At 43.5% G+C, this 16121-nt stretch overlaps 1 protein-coding gene and 1 non-coding gene across 3 annotated transcripts; both read right to left on the bottom strand.

The window, feature by feature from the left end:
* Window positions 1-5360: 5360 nt before the first annotated feature.
* Folr1 (folate receptor alpha) lies at window positions 5361-12751 on the bottom strand. 2 transcript variants are annotated; one of them, XM_005323154.5, is made up of 7 exons: window positions 12601-12750; window positions 10870-10968; window positions 9337-9456; window positions 7922-8091; window positions 6184-6372; window positions 5900-6035; window positions 5361-5749 (listed from the first exon to the last, which is right to left on the bottom strand). In XM_005323154.5, exons 4-7 carry the CDS (start codon window positions 8081-8083, stop codon window positions 5469-5471), a joined length of 768 nt encoding a protein of 255 aa, XP_005323211.1. In that variant the 5' UTR covers window positions 8084-8091; window positions 9337-9456; window positions 10870-10968; window positions 12601-12750; the 3' UTR covers window positions 5361-5468. The 2 variants fall into 2 exon arrangements, with proteins under 2 accessions (XP_005323211.1, XP_005323210.1); XM_005323153.5 differs by lacking the exon at window positions 9337-9456 and having other exon boundaries at window positions 12601-12751.
* Window positions 12752-15528: 2777 nt separating this feature from the next.
* LOC120890112 (U6 spliceosomal RNA) lies at window positions 15529-15632 on the bottom strand. The gene has a single exon (XR_005734365.1). It is a non-coding gene; the product is annotated as a U6 spliceosomal RNA (small nuclear RNA).
* Window positions 15633-16121: the final 489 nt, after the last annotated feature.

Here is a 16121-nt window from a genome sequence, read left to right as displayed (position 1 = left end):
GAAAGGGATAGGGGGAAGGGAGAAGGAGAGAAGAAGGAGAAATATTGAGAAATTATATTGGTCAAACTATATTGTTATATTGTGGACACATACAAATAAATATGTACAGTGAACCCCACCATTATATATAATTATAATGCACCAATAAGACTTACGGAAAAAATCAGTTGGTTAAATTGTCTGAGAAAACTAATTCTCCCTGTCTCCCTCCTCCAGGTTCTAATAATATGTTTTCCTCAAAGTAGCCATCAAACAAGACCTCAAGAAATATAGCTGTCCTCAGGTTTGGGCTGTTCCACTGAAAATTCTTTCATTCTGATATTGGATACTAATAGATTGGCAAGACCGTATGGTACTGTCAACAGGTAATTTCTATTCTCCTTTCTTACTTGCTTGAAGATCCCTTCCATAGTTTATAACAGGAAATAGACTCATGTATTTGACATCACAACCATAAACCGACACTTGGATGAGTCACCTGGGAGAGCCTTGAGACCTGGATTTCTAAAAAAAATTCCATCCCCCAGGCAGAGGACTTCTATGGAAGAAGATACTCACCCAGTAAAATGTAGCAAGAAATAATGTTAAAGGAATGAGTCAAGCTAATGAAGGAGATATGATTGTGGTTACTGTCTTTGTATTTTGGGTAGCATACTTCATGATCTTTTTTGGATTAGTCATAATATGTAGACTTTTTTCTTTCCCCTGGCTCTGGTCTCTAACCCTTAATTTAGCAGACTATACTTGTGCCAACTGGAATAAACACTCTCTTTAAAAAATCCAAGATAAGCCAGGCATGGTGACACATGGCTGTAATCCTAGCGGCTTGGGAAACTAAGGCAGGAGGATCACAAGTTCAAAACCGGCCTTTGCAATTTAGCAAGGCCATAGTAATTTAGCAAGACCCTGTCTCAAAATGAAAAATAAAAAAGGGGGCTGGGGATGTGGCTCAAGCGGTAGCGCGCTCGTCTTGCATGCGTGCAGCCCGGGTTCGATCCTTAGCACCACATACAAACAAAGATGTTGTGTCCGCCGATAACTAAAAAATAAATATTAAAAATTCTCTCTCTCTCTCTCTCTCTCTCTCTCTCTCTCTCTCTCTCTCTCTCTCTCTCTCTCTCTCTCCCCCTTTATCACTCTCTCTTTAAAAAAAAAGAAAAAGAAAAAGAAAAAAGGGCTGGGGATGTGAATCAGTGGATTAAGCACCCCTGGGTACAATCCACAGTACCAAAAAACAAACAAAGAAAAAAATCCAAGCAGCCAATTGTGGTGGCACATACCATAATCCCAGTGAATAGAGAGGCTGAGGCAGGAGGACCACAAGTTGGAGGTCAGTTTGGACCTCAATTTAGCAACACCCTTAGCAACTTAGCCAGACTGTGTCTCAAAGTAAAAAAAATAAAAATGACTAGGGGTGTAGCTCAGGAGTATGCATCTCTGGGTTAAATCCCCAGTACCAAAATAATAATAATAATAATAATAATAACAATAATATATTTTAAAAATAAAAATCCAAGATGGGTGTAGTGGTGCACATCTATAATCTCAGCATTTGGGTAGGTGGGTGGTAGTGCTGATCCAGGAGGATTCAAGTTTAAGCTAGGAGCCAAATGCTAAATTCTTTAAAATACTTTTCTTCATCAGTACACATTACAAAATGCAGAATCATATAAAATTCCCTATATGCTATAGGAGAGTATCTTATAGGCAATTATTTATTTATAATTACCATAAAGGTTACCTTTTTCAAGTTTACAATGAGTGGTGCAAACTAATTATACATGAGTCTTATAACATTTTCATTTCCTCCATAATTTTCATCCTTCCTCATGCCTATTTACAGTTAATCTCAGTTTCCATCCCCAGTCCCAGGAATCCACCAATATCTGTCTCTATAAATTTTCCTCTCCTGGATACTTCATATAAATGGAATCCTACATTTTGAGATCTCTTGTTTCTTACCACCCTCACTTACATAATTTCCCCCCCTGAGTCCCATTACATAATTTTTATATTTATTTTTTAGTTTTATATGGACACAATACTTTTATTTTATTTATTTATTTTTATGTGGTGCTGAGGATCAAACCCAGGGCCTTGCACATACGAGGCGAGTACTCTAAGGCTGAGTCACAACCTCAGCCCCCGTTACATAATTTTTTTATACCTTTATTTTATATTTATTCCTAAATGGTGCTGAGGATCAAACCCAGTGCCTCACACGTTCTAGGCAAGTGCTCTACCCCTGAGCTACAACCCCAGCCCCTTACATAATGTTTTTGATGACCATGATATAGCATGTGTCAATAGAGTAGTTCGTTAGTTCTCATTGCTGGATAGTATTTTCTTGTATAGATAGATCAAATGTGGTCATTCATTGGTTAGTGGAAACTGAGGTTATTTCCAGCTACTATGAAAATTGCGGGCTGGGGTGGTGGCTCAGTGGTACAGTGCTTGCCTAGCATGCATGAGGCACCAGTTTCGATCCTCAGCACCACATAAAAATAAAATAAAGACATTATGTCCATCTAAAAACTAAAAAATAAATATATATATTTTAAAAAAAAAGAAAATTGCATGTGCAAGTCTTGCTGTAATGGACATTTTCATTTTTCTTGAGTTGATATTTAGAGTGAGATTGCTGAGTTGTATGGCAGTTTTGCATTTAGCTTTTTTGAGAAACTGCCATGCTTTTTTTTCGCAGGTCTATACCATTTTAATCCCTAATCCTAATACAAGGGTCTGGAAGATGTTCTTCTGTTTTCTTCTAAAAGTGTTAGTGCTTCAAGATGAGTATGTTGGAGCATATCTCTAATGCCAACTACTGGAGAGGCTGAGGCAGGAGGATTATAAGTTGAAGGCAAGTCTTAGCAACTTAGCACACACACACACACAAAAAAAAAAAAATAAATTAAAGGACTATAGGCTGTAGCTCAGTGGCAGAGTGCTTGCCTAGCATGTGTGAAGCACTGGGTTCGATCATTAGTACTCCACAAAAATAAATAAAATCAAGGCATTCTGTCCATACACAACTACAAAAAAATTTTTTTCAAAGGTCTGTAGATTAGCTCAGTGGTAAAGTGTCCTAGGATTCAATTACAAGTGCCAAACAAAAGTTATTGTTTTGTTTATTACCTTTAAGTCTATAGTTCATTTTTAGTTCATTTTTTATATAGGGTGTGAGGTGAAGGTCTAAGTTCATCTTTTCACATGTACAATAGTCCCACCTCCTATTATTGAACAGACTATCCTATTCCCAATGCATTATCTTAGTAACTTTGTCCAAAATCAATTAACTATTTGGGCTGGGGATGTTGCTTGGTGGAGGAATGCTTTCCTAGCATGCATGAGGCTCTGTGTTCAATCCCCAGCACTGCCAAAAATAATAATAATAATTAACTATAAATGTAAGGATTTATTTCCAAATTCTCAGTTCTGTTCCTTTGATCTATATGTCTATCTGTATGTTGTTATATATTCTAGGCAATTTTTATGTGAAGAATTAATACATTCTGCAAGCCAATGGCCCTCAGAATTTGAAGATGGCAAATACAGTAAGTTGGATTCAGACAAGTATTTTATTTTTTTAATTTTTTAGTTGTAGATGGACAAAATACCTTTATTTTATTTATTTCTTATGTGGTGCTGGGGATCGAACCCAGGGCCTTGCATGTGCTAAGCGAGCGCTCTACCACTGAGCCACAACCCCAGCCCAGACAAGTATTTTATTTTTATAAATGATTCAGAAATAGCATGACAGGACACTTATGAGTATATTGGATAGATATAGTATTAATCTTAAATTTTACTAGTTCTAATATTGTAAATAAGTCACTTTTGTGAATGGAGACACTGGTTCTACAGAAAATATAATACATCCATTGGCCTTGTCACAAGATCAGGGTGGCAGTCGGCAATTGCTCTACTTTTCAGGTTGATAGTCATTTGCATAGGTTTTAGGAGCTGATCTTCCTTCTTACTAAGATCTCTTTGAAAAATTAAATTTGTAACTGTGACCATGCCAGAAATATAAACTAACCATAAGATAACAAGGTTTTTGTAGTAGTCATAGTTTGGACCACAAACCTTGTGATTTGCCTCTCCTTTCAGGCACATGATAGGATTATGTTTTCCTGGTCTCCTTGAATTTAGACATGGTCATGACCTGATTTAGCCAACAAAATAAGTGATGGGTGGAAGTTCAAGGGCCTGTATGAATTTACCAAGTTCTCTTTTCTGACCTCATGGAAGGAAATAGTTGACAAGACAGAGCTTCCATCAATCTGGGTCCCCTTGAATGAGAAGTGAAATCCCTCCTACATTGTAGCTTGAAGCATTGTAGCTTGAAGCTGGACATAGTGGTGAACACCTGTAATCCCAGCTATTCAGGAGGCTGAGGCAGGATTATAAATTTGGAGCCAATGAAGGCAACTCAGTAAGACCCTGGCTCAAAACAAAAGAAAAAGTGCTGGGGTTATAGCTCAGTGGTACAAGGTCCTGGATTCAGTCTCCAATACAAAAAAAAAAATGTATCTTATGCAAGAAATAAATATCAGTTATATTAAACTGCTGGATAATAGGAATGTTGCTGTAATATAAACTGACTTGTTACAACTGTTACACACTATACTTAATGTGGGAAAACTGCCTACAATCTTTTCAGATGTTTGGTTTGGGACCTGCTCTAGAAGTCTCGCTTCCAATCGTAGATCTGCCAGACTAGCTCAAGCCCAGTTCCTCTGGTTAGATATGACCCATTATCCCTTCAAGAAACATGTTTACTCACTCCACTCGGAAAAAGAGCTTGTTCTCCAAAGTCAGATAGCTTGGATGGAATCCCAGGTCTCAGGCAAGGGTGACTTTATCCATATACCTTATTTTTTGTGACTGTTTCCGCTTATGTAAAATGCAAACAATAGTATTTACACTTTATTAGAATAAATACAAAATATAGGATAGAGTCTGGCAGACAGTCCTGGTCGGGCATTAGCTGTCTGTGGTATGGCTCTTGCTGGCTCTCTTACCTTCTTCCAAGCCATCCACACAGAACATACAAGGCTCTCTTTTCCCCACCTCTTCTATTGTATTGCTGAGCACAGTACAGAGTGGTCGGCCCTGGGAGGCTGGGATCCAAATTAAAATGGTAAAATGCTAGGTTTATCTCTAAATTAGACCTGTGATGAAAAATGAAATTGAGAGCTATGAATGTGTCCTAGGTTAGAAGAGTTGTTAAGTACCTGGCTAGTTCACAGCAAGTATCAGAGCTGGGTTTTGACCAAGGCTAACTGAACTCAATCAGTAAGAATCAGGAAGCAAAACAATCACATTCCCATTCATACCCAGATAATTCACAAGACACATATGGAGTATCTGTTTTATTTAAACAGGCTCTCAGGGGCCCTACTTTGGAGCAGGAACTGAAGAGTTAGGAGCTGTGGAGCCCCCAGGTATTAAAAGATAAAAGAAGCTCAGCTGAGCAGCCTGAGCAGCATTGGGACCAGGCTGAGCAGGAGAGGCCAGGCTCTGGGGACCTCAGCCCCACTCATGGCCTCTGCATAAAACCTTGCCACCTCCTCATTGGGGTTGCCCTGGGCGGGGTCAAACCACATCTGGATGCAGCGGCCACTTCCTCGACTGTAGTTACTAACTTTGTAGGAGTGACTCCAGATTTCCTCACACAGAGCTGCAGGTGTAGGGAAGTAGAAGTGGAAGGGGTGGCAGGCAGTTCCCACAGGGCACTGGTTGTACCCTATAGGAAAGACAGAAGACTTTTAGCTACTGTGCCTAGAACCACCTCTAGTTCAACTAAACCCACCACCCAAAATTTTCACATACCAGCTCTACACCCCCACAACTTTACCTCTGAATCCCTTCTCCCTGTCCCAACCCCAGCCCTCACCTAAGGTCCAGTTCCAGCCTTTGTGCCAGTTGCTTTTACACGTGAACGAGGTCTGACAATCCTCCCACCAACGCTGACAGTCCTCTTTGCACAGGGGCACATTCAGGATCCGCTCTTTACGCCAGCTTTGGTCCACCTAGGAGATTTTGATGGACAAGGGTTCAGGCTTAAGAACCTGTGCAACTCAGCTCTGAATAGAACCAGAGTTGGAGGCACAGCCTGCAGAGGTGGCTGGAAAGCTCAGCTCCTCTGCTAATTTGGGGATGCTGGGAGGACACCCGTACCTGCTGGATCCAGGGCCCCAAGTTAGGGGAGCACTCATAGAGGCAGGTGTCCTGGATGAAATGTCGTTTACAGGCAGGTGCCATCTTTCCACAGTGGTCCCAGTTGAATCCGTATAGGTAGGAAATATCCTTATGGGCTTCCTGGCTGGTGTTGAAGGAGCAGCAAGAGTTCTTCTTCCAGGGACTGCACTTCACAGGGGGAGACATGGAACTGAGTCCACAGTCAGAACATTGCATATGCAGCCTCCCTACTTTTAGTCCTTGATTTCCCAATAAAATTTCAAAGTCATTCAAAAAAATAAATATTTGTTGAAGGGGTCCCCATTGAGGGAAGGGCTTCGCAGAGGCTATAGGAACCCAGGAGTTGCAGTCCTTACAAAATTCATTATTTGAAATCTTTACACAGCTCCTGCATACCCTAACCCAGGGACTTGTCTAGGAACTAGGGATACAATAATGAACACTGGGGCTGGGGATGTAACTAAGAAGTAGGGCACTTGCCTAGGCAAGGCCCTGGGTTTAATCCCCCATAATACACACATCACAAACTAGTGATGAACGCTTATCACATAATAATTACTTTGGGGGGAAAAAAAGACAAGAGAAATGGATGATGACTTCAAGTGCCCCACAGTGGCTTAATTAAGCCTCATTAAGGAGGTGACAAAGACCTGAATGTGAAGAAAGAAGCTAAATTGTAACTCTAAGAACAATTACATAAACACTTAATACATACTTACTGAATGAATGAAAATCCTTGACCCAGAACTTAATAAAATATTAAAACATACATTTTTAAAAGAACAAGTAAAAAAATTAAAAAATAATAATAATAAATAAATGAAGGCTGAGTAAGTTAAAGTCAAGGCTGCCCAAGGTAGCCAAGATTTGGCAGTCTGCATTTGGCAGTGGTAGGTCAGTGATTCAAAACAAGAGTAAAAAGGACTGTGGTCATTATCTGCTAATGGAACTAAAATGAACATTTACATATTGAAATACATATTACGATTACTTTCCTTTTTCTTTTCCTATTTATTTATTTATTGAGATAGGATCCCACTCTTTTCCACATTGGCCTCAAACTCCTGGGCTCAAGAGATCCTCCTGCTTGAGCCTCTCAAGTAGCTGGCCTTTTGCTTTTTCTTTGTAGTTATGCTGTCATATTGATTGTCTTCACTGCTTAGCTAAATCCAGGATATGAAAGGGGTTATGGCAAAATAATTGTTGTCAAAGGGAGACCTGAGATCCAGTGGGTTCAAGAACCATAGCACAAATGTTTGCCAGATGCCTGAAGCCAAACACTTGGCAGCCAGCTTCCTGGCTGCAAGAGGCCCACCTTTCCTGAGCTGTGTAGGGCTGGCAGAAAGGAGCCACTCTGTATAGTATACAGCTTCTCCTCTTTGGTCCGTGGAGGAGTCCTTCCCAATTAAAATCCAGAAATCCAAATCCAATCCCCAAAATGAGTCTCTTCAACTCCATTTCCCAGACTCTCCTCTGGGTCTACTTCCTTATTCCTGGGTGCAATGCGGAAACTCAACAACCAAGAAGGTGAGCTGTTAGCACTTTACTGACATTTTGGCACACAACCTGTGTAAGCGGCCACCCCCATTTGTGCAAATTGAAGATCTCTTCAGGCAGGTCTATCTGTGTCCACCACAGAGGGGAGCTTGACACCTCATCTTTTGACCTCCTCCTCCTAAGCCAGCCCTGTATCACCCTGGTTTACCCCTTGACCTACCTGCTCATGCAACTTGTCCTCCGGGCTTGGCTTTTCCTTGTGGTGTTTGGCGTCCATGCAGACATTGAGAAGTTCAGTCCTGGCCCGAGTAGTCCTGGGCTGGGCACCCCAAGCAGCCACCCACACAAGAAGCAGCAGCTGTGTTGTCATCAGACGGGCCATGTCAATCCCTTAAGAAAGAACTGTGGTCAGTAGCACCAAGTAATGTGGAGGTGGAGCCTCAAGTTGTGGCCTCAATGCCAGTGGGGTGGAGCCTCTACTGGTGGATCACCAACCCCTGTCTTCCTAGACCCAGCGAGAAGTGGATCAGGCACCACCCACTGGGAACATTCCTGGCAGGAGCCTCTCTGTCTTCTCCAGTAGGTAATGAGGATCAAATGAAGTGACCAAGGAGCAAGACTTTGGCAATGTGCAGAAACAGTTTAGAGTTTGCCATACATCCACAATCCTTTATTCAAAATCCTTAGAGGTAAATGTTTTAATTTTTTTTTTTTTAGGATTTAATTTTTTTTTTTTTTGTAGTTGTATATGGACTGTTATGCCAGATTCGTTGGACCCCAGTAGACCTCCAGGACCTGAATCCGATGCAATCACACAATAGTCTTTATTGCAAGATCGAGCCTGGACTCACAACATTTCTGACACAGGAGTCCCAGGGAGTAAGTCCTGGTCCTTTGTTCAGTGAGGATTTATGGGTTTGGGGGGATACTCTATGGTCACAACATCACACAGCAAATCATTCCATACCGCGGGAAAATCAAACAACAACTCTTAACATTGATTAGCACATTCATTGGCGGGAACAAGTTGGATAAGGGTGATTGGTTAGTTCAAGGGGTGAATACATTTGAACTGATTGGTTTAGGCTGTGAGGGGTCCCAAGAGTGTAAATGAAAAACTGCAGGGTTTCCTAATCATGTTATCAATCTACTGGGAGGGTCACCTGGCATTTCAGGTATTTTCCCTGTCTCACAGGTCCTCACCTAGCGTAACTGAGTAAGGGACACCTGGCTATGTGCCTAGTAAGCTCTGTGGGTTTTTCCAAGGACTAGGGTCACACCCCCTCCCTCTGGATAGGCTTTGCTCTGAGGTAGAGGCTGTTTTTTTTTTTTTTTTTTTAAATGGAGTCACATCAGTTTCTCGGGACAGAATGCCTTTATTTTATTTGTTTACTTTTATGTGGTGCTGAGGATCGAACCCAGTGATTACGCATGCTAGGCAAGTACTCTGTCATCAAGCTACAGCCCCAGCCCCCCCTTTTTAAAAATTTTATAAATAGTAATATAAACTAATAGGATTTATGCATACCTGATGAAATAGTTATACTGATGGGATTAAAAAATTATATATGATCTCACATTAATTTTAGGTCAGATTTTGACACCAAATCACTGTGTATAAAAGATTACAAATACCTTAGTTTCAGAGCTGCAAATAAGCTGCAGATCTAGGGGTTTTGTTGACTTGTGGTCTTGATGAGTTGCCCAGACTGGCCTTAGAGTCCTGGGTTCAAGTGATCCTCCTGCCTCAGCATCCTGAATAGTCAGGATGATAGGTATAAGTTACCATGCCCAGGTTTTCCTTTTGTTAAAGTCTTCCAGCCCTTTCCAAATGTATCTATCCTTGGGCTAATCCAATATATCCTTCCTAGACACCCTGGGACTCCTGGGGAGACTCCTGAGCCTCCTGCCACAAAGCTGACCTCCCCTCAACCATCATAGCCATCATTTGACCTCAGATATCAAATTTTGGGAGGTGACTTCCCCTCATTCCACCAGTCACCAGCTTCCTGGGCCCTCCTAAAATGCTTCTTTCCCACAAATCTTCTCCATCTTTCTTCCTAAACCCACTTTCCACATACCAGATTGCTAAAGTGGATGTGCCTTCCCCACTCACAAGCTCAGCTTGCCCCATCTCACAGGGTATCCAGACTGACTGCCCCGGGAGAGCTCTTGTCAGCCTGGAGCTGAGTTCCCGCCCAGCTTTCCTCCCTGCTCAATTCCTTATGCTGTTCTTCTGTTTATTCCAGTGTTCATGCATTCTCTCACTTGCTACTTCATTCATTCCAGGGTCCAATCGTGCCTCTGTGGATCTACTCATTTACTAAACTCAAAGGCCAGGTGGGGAAATCTGTACTGTTGAGAGGTGAATCTTTGATCCGGCTCCTGAGGGGAAACAAAGCCTGGCTTCTGAAAGCACAGGTCAGAAAAGGTTCAGCCTGGCTGGTCCGGCCCTCCCTCCACCCCTTTCTGTCCAAAGGAAACAAACACAAACTATCTTACGGCTGTTTCCTGATCTGGGGATTAAAGGTGGGGGGAGGGGTTAAACAATACCAAATGATAGCCACTTTAACCTATGTGGAATCTGTTGGACCCAGATTGAGGGTCATGCCCCAAGTCACATAGCAGGGACTACCAAAGTCTGACTCCCCATCTTGAAGTCCAGACCAGAGCTCCTTCAGCTTTTGGCCCTGGCACCTGTCCCATGCTGAGGCTCTCCTGAGGACACCAACACAATGCTGAGCATGGGGGCAGAGACAGCCCTGTTCTTGGACCCGTTGGATTGTACTCTCACTGTGGCTGCTTTCTGAAGCCACTTCTCTCTCCCTCTCTTGTGACCTACATCCCTCTGCATACCTTCTCCCCACCTTCCTCGTCTCACCTGGTCCAGCTGTGATCCCCACCACTACTGCCATCACCCCCACCCCTCTGGGGGCCCTAGAAAGAGCTGAAAACCCAGTGCTGGGTTGAAGGGCAAGAGCCCTTGGGTTCTAGTTCAAGGATGTAGCTTAACCTTGGGCAGGCTCTGATCTGGGGCTCAATCTCCACCTCTGGATTCTCTGAGCTATCTGCAAACAGAGGGCCCTCCAAGCTCAGCCAATACATTATCACATGCTAGGAGTACCAGAGGGTGTGTGGCCTCTGATGAAGGGGTGGCAAGTGGCATACCTGGGAGAAGAGGCCGCTGCGCTCTCAGATTTGCTTAGGCTTCTACTCTGCTTCAAGCTCCTCTTGACTTATTCCAGGGGACAGCTGAGGTTTAGTGGCCTAGGAGACAAGCAGTGGGAAGGGAGCCCAGGAGTAAAGTCTGGGATTGGGCGAAGGCCACTCAGCAGTTAATTATTGCACGTGAGCACCAGAGAGGCCTCCTCGAGGGTGGAAGTGGTGGATTAGCAGTTGTAGGGCTGGGCTGGGGGTTTAGCTTGGTGATATAGTGCTTTGCTTAACCTGAGTGAGGCCCCGAATTCAATTGCCAGCATGGGGACATGCAGGCCTATAGGCCAGTCCCCAAGCTCTACTTAACTCTTTTTCTCCCCAAAACTCAGGTCTGATCAAATCTTGCAACCTGAGCTACCAAGATCTCTTGAAATGCTCTCCTTCATTTCTACCATCCCTGTCCTGTTGAGATAAAAATGAGATCCAGAAAACCAGGGCAGAGCCAGGAGTTGTGGCACATACCTGGGAGACTGAGGCAGGAAGATCACAAGTGTAAGTCCAGCCTCAGCAATTTTGTAAAACTCTATCTCAAAACTAAAACCTAAAAAATAAAAAGTGCTGGGGGTATAGCTCAGTCATAAAGCACTTACCTAGCATGTGCAAGGCCCTGGATTTAATTCTTTTTTTTTTAAATTTTAATACTTATTTTTTAGTTTTCGGCAGACACAACATCTTTGTTTTATATGTGGTGCTGAGGATGGAACCCAGGCCACACGCATGCCAGGCAAGCACGTTACCGCTTGAGCCACATCCCCAGGCCCTGGGTTTAATTCTTTATACCACAAAAGAAAGAAAAGATAGAAGGAGGGGGGCTGGGGATGTGGTTCAAGCGGTAGCGCTTGCCTGCGGCCCGGGTTCGATCCTCAGCACCACGTACAAACAAAGATGTTGTGTCCATCAAAAACTGAAAAATAAATATTAAAATTCTCTCTCTCTCTCTCTTTAAAAAAAAAAAAAGAGGTCTTGGTAGCTCGAGGTTGCAAGATTTGATCAGACCTGAGTTTTAGGAGAAAAAGAATATAGAATATAGTTTCCACCCTCCAAGCTGGCTACAGAAAACAAGGAGCTCCCATGTCCCTAACTTTCAGAACCTCCAAGCTTACCAGCTCAGGTATCACCCACATCCAGCCACAAAGACACACATACTCTGAATCTTTTGATCAAAGCTTCAGTTGTTCAAGAGCCCAAGCCCCCCTCCACTCATCCACTCACTCACCCTGACTCATGTATCATTTGACAGATTCTGAGAGCCTGAACTAATTTAGGCTCCTTCTACATCCTCATTCCAACTGAGAACAGAGCCTTTCCTTTTTCAACCCTCTGAGCCCATGTTGGTACCCCTGGTGGGAAACAGGGGGAACAGATTTGGGCAGCAGGAAACATGGAGCTCTTTTGTCAGGTGCCTGTGTGTGGCCCCAGGAGAAGTGCCTAGGCTGGACACAGATGTGGGAGCCACCAATCTGTGGACAGCAGGAAGTAATTTAGAGAAAATAGAGGCCCAAGTTATGTGAATGCCACAAGTCTGGACCTAAGGAAGAGGAGGAGGAGGATCCAGAAGAGGCAGTTGGATGAAAATCAGCCAAGGAAGAAGGAAGGCTCTGAAGGGCCTGCAAAAAGACCAGCTCTCAGGAGACCTCTGTTCCTGTCCTGTTGCACACTCCCCGGCTCATGAGTGAGCCATACCTGAATTCCGTGACTCCCTGGGAGGAAGTATGTTCACTGAAGACCTCAGCAGGTAGAGGGCCTGTCCAGCACCTTCCTCCCATTTATAAGCCCTCTCAGCCAGCTGACTGGACAAGGGTAGGCCAGATGTTGAGTAATGCCTAAAGACAGAAGCCTTTAAGAAAGGACCAGACCCTGCCCTGGGGGCTGATCATTAACTGGACTTTCTGGCTCCTCCACTGCAGGAGGGAGGTTTGCCCCACCACCAGGCCCCTGAGCCTTGAGTCCTTAAGAAGAGTAAGTAACTAGCAAATTGAGGTTTGAGTTGGAGGTCGAGTTCAGTTCCTAGATAAGCTCTTGCTTCTTTTTTTATTTTTTTTATTTTTTTATTTTTGGTGCCAGGGATTGAACTCAGGGGTACTTGACCACTGAGCCACATCCCCAGCCCTATCTCAGCCTCCCAAGTTTCTGGAATTACAGGCGTGTGCCACTGCACTTAGCTGCCCTTGCTTCTTGTTAAGCCTCAAAGCCCTACTCTGAATGACAAACCTGGGTGCTAGGGCCATTTGGTCAGCAGAGAGGGACAGAGTCAGGTAACCTCCTTGAAGCCACTCTGGAGAGTATCAGTCTGGGCTTGAAGCTTAAAATCAGCAAGGGATGACCATTGGTACACCTTCAACCTGGAATGAACCTGCCCTGTGACTAGATGGTGATAACCGGAAGGTATTTGACCCACGAGGGCGAATGGGGGTGGGGGGGAACTCTGGGCTTCAGGGATCAGCAGGTAGCCTCAGAGTGGGGGAGGAAAGAACTCTGAGCTTTTCCTGAGCGCCAGCCTGTGCACATGCCATGTCATATCACATGTCCTCCCAGCACTAGAAACTATAGAGCACTCTAATACCAAGTTTGACTTCCTTCAGCTGCAGCAAAGAAACTTGTCAGGCACCCCCAGGGCAGCATCCTAAGGATTACAGATCCAGTGCTGCTTTTTTGGAAACTTTTTTTTTTTAAATTTTTAATGTTTATTTATTTTTTTTAGTTTTCGGCGAACACAAACACAACATCTTTGTTTGTATGTGGTGCTGCAGATCAAACCCGGGCCGCACGCATGCCAGGCGAGCGCGCTACACCTTGAGCCACATCCCCAGCCCTTTTTGGAGACTTTTATCTCAGCCATCTAGGAATTCTGCTAGCATTTCTCTTATAACCAAGGCTCACCTTATTCTTCTAAGAGTTACTGGTTCTCAGGTCCCCACCATACCTTACAAGGGTCTCCAGGTCTTCCCTCTTGGCTGTGACCAGCATTTGAGCTGGTATACATGAGTGCTGGATCCCTTCCCTTCTGGAGCATCTCCTCTGGACTAGGACCTGACTTAGGCCCTGGGGATCTGGCACAAAAATGACATTTACTCAGTCTCTGCTTCAGGTGTGCATGTTTGGAAGAAAAATCCAGACTATAAACACAGTAGACAGATGTCTGTGCTCTGTACTCGGGGATTGGAGTAACTTGGTAAGAAAGCAGCTTGATGGCTTCTTTAGATTGGGTTAGTCAGAAGTCATTTTAGGGGAAAACTATAGGCTGAGATCTGAGTAGCCACAAGGGGCCAGCCTGCAAGGGATGAATGAACATTCTAGGGACATCAGAGGGAACTGCGGGAGAGAATTCCCACAGTGAGATGAGTAAGTAAAGTTCATTGATGGAGGTTGAGAAGGGGAATGATTTGACATGAGAACTAAAAAGAGGGGCAGAAGCACTAAGCCATTGAAGAAGCTCGTTTGTTTATTACAACAAATACCACAGGAATGCAATTATGGGACTGTCATTTTTAGGTTTGTGTTTTGTTTTTGCTTTTTCTTCTTTTTTTTTTTGCAGTGCTAGGAGTAGAACTGAGGACCTCACATATGCTAGGCAAGTACTTTACCACTGAGCCACACTCCAGCCCTACTATTTGTTTTTCCTTTTTGAAAAATGTCCATTAGGGCCTGGGAATGTGGCTCAGTAGGAGAGTACTTGCCCTGCATGCATAAAACCCTAGCATTGAAAAAGGAAAAACAAACAAAAACCAACAACAACAACCAAAACCATCCATCAGGCCAGGCTCCTTGGCCACACCTATAATCCCAGGGACTCAACAGACTGAAGCAGAAGGATCATAAATTCAGGGCTAGCCTCAGCAACCTAGCAAGAATTTTGTCTCAAAATTTAAAAAATGTTGCGGCTGGGGTTGTGGCTTAGTAGTAGAGTGCTCGCCTAGTATGCATGAGGCACTGGGTTCAATCATCAGCACCATATAACATAAAGATATTATGTCCTAAAAACTAAAAAATAAATATATTTTTTAAAGTTTTTAAATGTAAAAAGGGCTGGGAATAGGGCTCAGTGAGCACATGGATTCTAATTCAGCTTCTACTTCCTACTTGCCAGTGAACTTCAAATCAGTTCTGCCCCATTCTCTCAGTAGAGTGCCCTTGAGTTCAATCCCCAGTACCAAGGGAAAATATTTTTATCATATTGTAAAATTTGTGAGTGAAAATATGCTGAAAGGGCCTAGGGTAGGGTGCTTGCCTAGCTTGCACAAGGCCTCACGTGCAATTCCCAGCAGGTCTGAAGATGTAGCTCAGTGGTAGAGTGCCCCTGGGTTCAATCTCCTATATCTAAAAAAAAAAAAAAAAAAGAAAAAGAAAAATATGCTGATAAACTGGGCAGGCGGGGAGTTGCATGCCTGTAATCTCAGTTACTTGGGAAGTTCAGGAAGGAGGATTGCAAGTTTAAGCCCATCCTAGGTAAATTAGTGAGACCCATCTCAAAAAATGTAAAAAGGGCTGGGGATGTGGCTCAGTGGTAGAGTGCCTCTGGGTTCAACCTCAGTTTGGGATGGCAGGGCACCTCAGATTAAGGGATTGGATTCTAATTCAACTTCTTTTTTTAATATTGTTTATTAAAATATTAAAAATATGGAACGTTTCATGAATTTGCGTGCCATTCTTGCACAGAGGCCGTGCTAATCTTCTCTGTTTCTGCGCTGCTAAAGTGAGCACATGGATTCTAATTCAGCTTCTACTTCATACTTGCCAGTGAACTTCAAATCAGTTCTGCCCCCTTCTGAGTCTCTCAGTAATAATGATGAAGCAATGGATCTCCCAAACTATCTCATCCCCAAATTATTTATAAGACAGAAGACACATGTGGATGTATTAGAACAGGCTGTCACAGGAACCCCAGGGCATCAATCCTTCATGTTTCAGAAACCAATGATTAGGACACTATGAGGCCCCCTCATCTGAGAGAGCTGAGCTGAACTGAGGTTACCTAAATTTGGAGCAGGTTAGTACGAAGGCTGGGCACTCTGTCCTGATGACCAGTGTCATTGTGGTGGTAGAGGAGGTCAAAGGGCCATTCTGGCTCTCCCAGTGTCTGGAGTTCCAGACTAGGGACCCCATGTAGGTCCTAAAAGCATTGGGGAAACAGAGGAGCTACAGCCTGCAATTGATTTGAACTTGGGAGCCTGCGGTAATCCCAGAAAGGCAAACTAAAGGTCAGT

Source organism: Ictidomys tridecemlineatus, chromosome 4 (assembly GCF_052094955.1).
Source record: "Ictidomys tridecemlineatus isolate mIctTri1 chromosome 4, mIctTri1.hap1, whole genome shotgun sequence".
Classification (NCBI taxonomy): Eukaryota; Metazoa; Chordata; class Mammalia; order Rodentia; family Sciuridae; genus Ictidomys; species Ictidomys tridecemlineatus.
The sequence above is the reverse complement of the archived record's forward strand: the minus strand, read 5'-3'. Positions and strand labels throughout refer to the sequence as shown.

Bases quoted from the DNA above. Each gene is read 5' to 3' on its own strand.
- Folr1 (XM_005323153.5), bottom strand. From the start codon at position 8,083: ATGGCCCGTCTGATGACAACACAGCTGCTGCTTCTTGTGTGGGTGGCT. The intron at 6,036-6,183 runs GTACGGGTGTCC...AAAATCTCCTAG, and splicing joins TGGGGCCCTGGATCCAGCAG to GTGGACCAAAGCTGGCGTAA. The intron at 5,750-5,899 runs GTGAGGGCTGGG...TCTTTCCTATAG, and splicing joins AGGCTGGAACTGGACCTTAG to GGTACAACCAGTGCCCTGTG.